Here is an 8,113-nt window from a genome sequence, read left to right on the forward strand (position 1 = left end):
ATGCGCTGATGCCCTCTGCAGGACTCCTATCACAACCGCAGAACCAAACTGTTCCTGTGTGGCACATCACCTGAGCCTGGACAACCGGCAGCAGGTGACCTGGAGAGCGGAATTCTCCTGCTCTCACAGGATTCCCATCGTGTTCTTAGCCAGTCTGATGGTGGCGCTGCTGTGGTGGAGGAGGTCAGAGGTGGTTACCATGGAAACACAGAAGCCAGAGGAGTCAGAGCTAAAACGTAAACCTACCTCAGTCCTGATCATAAACTGTGTCCCATTAATTTATGACCTTATTACATTTTGTGTTTTGGTTAAGATGAGATGAGATGAGATGAGATGAGATGAGATGAGATGAGATGAGATGAGATAAGATAAGATAAGATAAACTTTATTGTCCATGTGGGGAAATTTTTCCCGGAGTCTGTTCAGATGCAGTTTACAGGTGGACAGAATAAAGAAGAGCCAACGGAATAAAAGAGAGAATAAAGGAAGAACCACATAAATAAATGTGCATGTGACATATACATACATGTTCATAAATAAGTTATTGCTCAGATTTGTACAGCTATGTATTGCACAATGTCACCATGTTGGCTTTATGGACCCATAGGTGAATGTATTTGACAAAACAGATGGAGGTGATGAAAACGAAGGGTGATAAGTGTATGTGAGTGACTCAGTCAAACTTCACGACAGAATCAGCTTTTGTTCATTAGTACCTTCCTAAAAACACCTGCAGGAAACTATTGCAAAAACATATATTTTATTTATTTACGTATATTTTGTATATTATTTTTTAATAATACTGAATCTAAATTAACAAATGGGAGGGCTTGCCTGAATTATCACCTAAATTTATTATTCATTATAAAAATATAAATTATTATTGTCATTATCTTTGGCTTTTCTATATAGTTAAGAATCTTTGAATCTATGTTAGCATACAGTATATCCTTCAGAATGTAAATACTTATTGGGAAAAACAGAATAATTTCAGGTCATTAAGTACAGACTTCTGGCACTGACTGTAAATGTACATCTGTATTTCTACGTCACTGCATGTTGCAAACACTCTTCATAAATTTGGCGAGATCCACTTCTTTTGTCACGAACACAGGCTTTGAGATGTATGTTATGTATGAGTTTACATCAGTGATTAACAATGACCAAAATAATTACAAACCACAGGAACCAGATGAAGCCTCCACATCATCATATGCATAAAAAAGTCAGTAAAACACCTCTTCTCATCTCTACGTCTGTACTCCAGCCTCAGGGTTTTAATATGAATCAAAAACCCAGTGAACAGATGTTATATGGGTCAATTTAGATCCACATTTTAAACTTAAAACGGGTATTTCCTAAACTCCCAAAATATTTATGTCAGCATTTCATCGTGAAGGATCAGGATTTAAAATAAAAAATGCAGGGTTTTGGATATTTGCTATTTGATATTAGTGTATTTCATCAGAGTGAGTCCCACAATGAAGGTTATAACTTCAAAAGCACAAAAGATAGTGCCTTCTTATGCTGCAAATATAGTACAAAATAATAATAAATACAATCAAAATAATAAGCAAACACTGTCACATAGATGCTGTTTATTGGACTCACAGCTTCTATTCCCTTTCTTTACAAATATTTTCAGAACAGTATATAAAAACTTTAAAAACATTAAAAAACTGCAGCATAAAGTAAATGAACAGATCAGTTTAAAAAAACTGGACGGTTTCTGATAGTCATATTTCTGTCCGTTCTTTAGTAAATCGCTTCATCCATGTTGTCATCGCTGTCTCCTCCGAATTCCTCCCCGTTGTCGAAGTAGGACATAATGTAATCCGTCTCCTGCAGGGACACACAGCGAACTGTCATCATGTGATAGTTATACTTGCCTGAGTCAATTATATTTATCATGTATGAACATCAAAGTCTGAGAACAGATCCAGAATCTGAATACTTTCAACCAGTCAAATGAAAAACAGATCAAACTGTAAAATAAATCGTACCATTCCTTTATTTATTCTGAGTTAATGTTGAATTTATGAATATTTCTTTTATTTTCTTAAAAAGTTATTCATTATTGTGTTTTAGTTCATGTATTGGGGCTTTAGTGCTCATCTTGTGGTGTTTTCTCCAGGATATTCTTTAACAGCAGGGGAAAGGTTTGTTTTTGTCAGCCGCACATAGATAATCTTTTAATTAAATGATTTAAAAGCTCTAGGAAGTAATAAATTACCTGCTAACTTTGCATTGGATTTACAAAACATATACATTACACTGTTCCTTATTTCTTTCTAATGTCTTTAAACATTAGCTTAATTGATTTTAGCTGAAATTAGAGAAGTAACATTAAGAAACTAGTGATAATGATCACATTTAACAAAATCACCAAGCTTTTACAGCTCTAGTTTTCAGAGCATCTACTTTGAAGGACAGAAATTCGACACTGACCGCATTCATGTGGACTTAAAGACTCAGTAAAAAGATAAAACAACAAATTAGATTATGTTCTGTTGAATCATTAGCAATATCCCTCTTCTTCTGATCTTCATATCACATTTTTTGTTTGGAGACTCAGGTGTGACTTAAATCTACATAACACTCTCTCCTTGACCAAATATCAACATATTTCCAACAAATTAAAAGCCTCTGCAGAGAGTCATGTCAAGTGACCTCTTGATACTGAGCATTATTCAAGACAGAAAAACTGTGTTTCAATACTAATTCTGAAAATGCAGTGTGTTTATAAAAGGAAACCCCAGCTTATACATGTTTTCATTACTGTCTTCATTAAACTTTGCTATTCTTGCTCTTTTTGGTGACAGGAGTCGTTGTGTGACGCTGATCTCTGACTAAATGTACTTGTGATGAGGTCAAATCTTTGAGGTTCTAGTGCTTGATCAGACACGGTGACATCCAAGGACTGTCTGAATAATGGTTATTTTTCTATAAATCAAGATGAAACCAGGTGTTTTGGCAACGGTCCTGAACGATTTGGAACCTGACCTCCTCAAACTCCTCTTCGTCGTACTCCTCCTCTCCTTCAGCCTCCTCTTCCTCCTGTTTCTTCTTGTTGTCACCCTCCTCCTCCTCCTCTGAGCTCTCCTGGTTCTCCTTCTTCTCCAGAGTCTGTTTAGAAGAAAATGTCCATTAAGCAGGATGCGATACAGAAGGACAGATAGGAGGCAGCGAGAGGACGGACACGGTCTCACCTCTAGTGTGAGCAGCACCTCCTCTTTCTCAGAGCCACTTTTTTTCTTTTTCTTCTTCTTCTTTTGATCAGCCTGAACGCCATCAGTGCAGTGTGCTTCCACAGCAACACCTGAAATCCCAAAGACACAAAGTGGATCAACAGGACATCCATGCACATTTCTGGTCACAGAGTCGTGTGGAGGTTTAACATGTGGTAAAGGTATTGGTGTACTTTGAATGAATTAAAGCTGAAACTCCACCTTCAACCACATGATGATTGTTTAATTTCAGATCCAATGTGCTGGTGTATAGTGGCAAAATGACAAATTTTGTCCAACTGTTCAAATGCTTATGAACCTGGCTTTATGTCATCTTTTAATTGGTCATTGTTTGAACACATAATGTTGCTCAATCTAGACCTGACGAACTGAAGTAATGCTGCCCCCACAGGCTTCTACTGAAGGCACTAGGCATGATGGGTAATCATTTCATCTGTCTCTCTTCTCACCCTGGTGTGTCCATCACTCTGGAACAGTAATCTGGACTCATCAGACCACATGACCTTTTCCCATTGAAACAGCCAAATATATACATTACCCATGAAACTGATGGTCCATTTTCATTACATACATAGTGTTTTTCTATCATTTCCCTGTTTCATATATTATTTCTATATCTTACATAGGGACATTTCATTAGATACATTAGATAATATGTTCCATTACCTTTCAGCAGAGTAGACAATTTTACATTTCATAGCATTGTGTTACATTTTAGTATTTGGTAACACTAACTTACTTATATAATTTTACAAATTTACATTGCACTATGTTACATTATACAACATTGCCTTCAATTATATTATTACATTCATGAATGGGGTCATGTGATCACTCATGTCTGAACAGTGGTTTACAGTTAAGTGACTGTAGGGTCAGACCTAGACCAAGGATGAACATTTAGGAGTTGATCCATAAAGAGGTCTAGTTTAATCATGAGGAGTAACTGTAACTTTAAAAGTTACATTCAAAGTAAAATAACCAACCGACACATTACAACTCAGACCTTTGTTACCATGTCAATCAGTTAAAATGGCAAATGGAAGTTTAACAGAAGTCATAATGTGCAGTTGATTTGGGGTGTAATAACACTGTGAATCAGAGCAGACTGTCGTTGAAGGAGGAGGAGCTAGAGGAGGTCTGGTCTCTGAATGAACATACAGTACATTATGTATTGTTACTGACCTTGTGTTCGCCGTCTCTTGACATGGACTCGCAGCTCTTTAGGGAGTCTCTTCCAGTCTGAAACACACACATCAAACGGTCATCTCTCATGTCATCTCATTCCTCAGGTGTAAATCTGACTTGCTGTGAGGTGACAGTGTTAAACACTGTGCTGCCCCACAGTATTTACAGATATAACCAACTCTTCCATTTTTATATGGTGATAATCAGAATTATTGTGACTCTGTTCTTTTTGTTGTGTTACTTCATAACTCTTCTTTCACTTTACTGTCGCACCTTTATTGTTTATTTATTGTCTCCTATACCCCCCCGCTGTTTATAGTTAAATTAAATTTTTTTCTACTATCTTCATTGTTGCACCATGGGGCCTTACACTTTATGCAATTTGAGTCTTCTATATATGCTGTACATATGGCAAAACTGACAATAAAGCTGACTTTTGATTAAATACTCTGAACTGTGGTTTTGGAGAAGAGAAAGACACAAACATAAAAATGTCTCACCAGGCGTCCACTGGATCAGGTGATCTGTCTGCTCTCCGTTGTGGTACTTATCGGAGTATCTCTCCACATCTGCACAGTAAACACAGCAGTCTTTATACAACTCAGACCTTAGCGTGTGACTTCTGACCAGCTCTCGTCTAATCTTTGTGTGACCTCTGACCTTTTTGCGGAGCGGCTGGTTGGATGAAACAGGGCAGACTCCTCATGGCTCCTCTGAACTCCTGCTTCAGAGCCAACAGATACTCCGCCTCCTCACCACCTGTCAGGGGGAGGGGCTTTTGTTCCATCACCTGCCAACAGAGCAGTGTTACTACAGCTCCCACAATACACCTGTCTACAGCACCGTGTTATTACAGCTCCCAGAATTCCCCTGTTACATGTAATTCTTACAGGGTAAACAGGTGTGGGTTGCTGGATGGAGGCAGGTAAACTGTCTGCTCTGCTGATTCCGACAGCCTCCACGCTAAAACTCATCATCCTGCGGCCTCGCCCATGGCCACGCCCCGCCATCACACCGGGGTTCAGAGAGAGGTTGCAGCTGATTGGTTGACAGGTGGACCTGAGGAAACAAACAGAGAATCATTCATAAAAAGATGCAACAGGATGGAAACAATGAAAAAGACGTAACAAGACTAAAACAAAGTACAAGACATGAAACTTGTACTTTAAGAGATCAGTAAGTTTTTATTCTTGGGTTGGAGAGGCATTAATTTACAAAAAGTTATCTGTGTACATTCTTGATGGCAAAACAAGTCAGCTCAAATCAATATCACAATACTGTCCACAGTAATCACAATATAACTTCATCACATTGTGCAACTCTTCTATACGTATAAATGTACTGACACATATACTCCATACAGTCTCGCACACTTTTATAGACAACACAACCTTTTCTGAACAACATCCACAACCATTATCTGACCTTAAATTCATTACTGTATGAAAATAAAAACACCAATGTTCCTCATTCTCTAACTGTCAGTAATTTTTATTCCCCTCAAATGCTCACAGAAACTAAGTAAATAATATTCTAAGTATTGTAAATTGTGCATAAATGCAGTGTTTCAAGCAAAGTAACAAAACTAGAAAGCCTTAACAATATGTAAACCACCACAAAGCTAATGAAACACCGAGGTCGTCTCCAGTTTGAACACTTCTCTCCAGTCGGGATCACTGTCTTGTGTGAACTTCATTACAAGCAAAACTATATTTCCTGACTTTCCTGAACAGCGATGCCACAAGTTATTTCAATGTTGCAGAAACATTTCCACTGTCAGAACAACATCATTACTGAGTGAATGGAGTTAAGTGTGATAAATAATGACCCTGTAAGATTTACATTGTTACTAAAAACTATGAATAATGTCTCTAAAGTTCAGGACCAGGTTTCATTCAGGTTTCAATAGGGACCTGAACAAACATGTCAGGTCTGTGTATAAACACTGAGAGTGAACACTGATTTGAGCCCCTGCTAACTCATTTGTTAGCTCTATTTACTAACTCTGCTAGCCCCTGTTAATTCATCTGTTAGCTCTATTAAACAACTCTACTAACCCCTGTTAACTTCTCTGTCAGCTCCGTTCTGTGTCTGCAGTGTTAGTAAATGTTAGCTCCATTAGCATGTTTAGCAGTTATTTACCTTGTTCTGTTTTTATATTTCCGTTTTTTGTCTTTTTCTCAGGTCCGTTAAACAGGTAAAGATTTGTGCTGCAGCTGACCATTCTCCGGATAAAACATCTTTATCATGTATGTTTACATAGAACACACATGATCTGTTTACTTCAAACACTACGACATATCGACCTCGCCTCCTCCACTTCTTCTTCTGTGGTGTTTAATTTTCTAGATTCCGCCACAGCGCCCCCTGTTGTTCATTAACGCTCGTAGTCTGTTATGCTGTATACTATCATCACACAGTACGAAGTATTGGAAAAGTAAAATGGAAAAATAAACACATCAGAGGAAGAATTAAATGTGTCTTTGTGATATTTATGATATGACACATATTTCATAATTGTTTGCACAGCTACAAAAACAGATCCATGCACAAACTGGTGGTTGTTTATAATGACTCGGTGAGGAAACTGCTGAGGGTTCCAAGACATCATAGTGCAGTCAGATGTTTGTGGATACTATACGGCATTTTATTTATTCATTCATGTGCAGAGTTACACAATTATCTGACTTATTTGTACAAGCCCTGGTCTGTCCCAACATTAGTTCTGTAAAATGTGGTTTCACTGGCGATCGAGCCTTTATGTTTAAGTAACATACAGATTTATGCTATTTCTTTTCTTTTTTTTATTGTGCATGTTTTTATCTTATCCTATGGACCTAGTTTTTGTGTCCTTAATAGTGCTTGAATGTTTGGTGTTCACCTTTCCCAAGCTGAGGCCCAAAATGGGTTGTGGAATTTTTTATTATTACGATGTGCTTGCATGAACACTCACTTCAGTATGTACATATGTGAATGCTGAATGTGAAAAACTGTCTCTTTAAGGAGCTATACATTCTCCTCCTCTTTAACCTCAATCTGTTAAACACACTCCTGAATTGGCCACAAAATGCATTGTTACTAAACTGAAAACAGGCCTGTCATGAAAAGTTTACATTCTAGAGGTATGTTATCATCCCTACAGATGGATCTACAATGAGTGTTTTGTAAAAACAAAGAAAATAAAATGGCACTTCTCTTTTGTTGACGTCTGTCAGAGTCTTATTATTCAATAAATCAAAAACTTAACATTTACCTCAATCACTAACAGAGATGAAGTAAATTTATCCATTTACACCTGGTATTAAACATGTGATTTGTATCTGGATATGTAAATCAGAATTATACATAATTGGATTAAATATGAACAAAATAATATAGAAAATGACCAAATGAACAATTTATTATTATACGTTTCCTTATTTTCCTTGAATTTCCCTCGGGATTAATCAAGTATCTATCTATCTATCTATCTATCTATCTATCTATCTATCTATCTATCTATCTATCTATCTATCTATCTATCTATCTATCTATCTATCTATCTATCTATCTATCTATCTATCTATCTATCTATCTATCTATCTATCTATCTATCTTGTGTTAAATTATTTTAATTTAATTCAGTTTTATTTTATTTTATTTTATTTTATTTTATTTTATTTTATTTTTCAGTCACT

General features: G+C 36.8%; 1 protein-coding gene across 1 annotated transcript; it reads right to left on the reverse strand.

Annotated features, from left to right (window-relative positions):
* Positions 1–1,579: 1,579 nt before the first annotated feature.
* Positions 1,580–6,759, reverse strand: polr3glb (RNA polymerase III subunit GL b). The gene is made up of 8 exons (XM_030156958.1): positions 6,579–6,759; positions 5,327–5,495; positions 5,097–5,226; positions 4,937–5,005; positions 4,434–4,490; positions 3,210–3,319; positions 3,004–3,126; positions 1,580–1,842 (listed from the first exon to the last, which is right to left on the reverse strand). Exons 2-8 carry the CDS (start codon positions 5,444–5,446, stop codon positions 1,756–1,758), a joined length of 696 nt encoding a protein of 231 aa, XP_030012818.1. The 5' UTR covers positions 5,447–5,495; positions 6,579–6,759; the 3' UTR covers positions 1,580–1,755.
* Between the last annotated feature and the right edge of the window lie 1,354 nt (positions 6,760–8,113).

The sequence above is a fragment of the Sphaeramia orbicularis genome, chromosome 16 (genome assembly GCF_902148855.1).
Source record: "Sphaeramia orbicularis chromosome 16, fSphaOr1.1, whole genome shotgun sequence".
NCBI lineage: Eukaryota > Metazoa > Chordata > Actinopteri > Kurtiformes > Apogonidae > Sphaeramia > Sphaeramia orbicularis.

Coding starts and splice junctions, on each gene's coding strand:
- polr3glb (XM_030156958.1), bottom strand. CDS start 5,446: ATGGCGGGGCGTGGCCATGGGCGAGGCCGCAGGATGATGAGTTTTAGC. Junction 5,227..5,326: donor AACCCACACCTGTTTACCCT/GTAAGAATTACA, acceptor CTCTGTTGGCAG/GTGATGGAACAAAAGCCCCT. Junction 5,006..5,096: donor ACCAGCCGCTCCGCAAAAAG/GTCAGAGGTCAC, acceptor TTTACTGTGCAG/ATGTGGAGAGATACTCCGAT.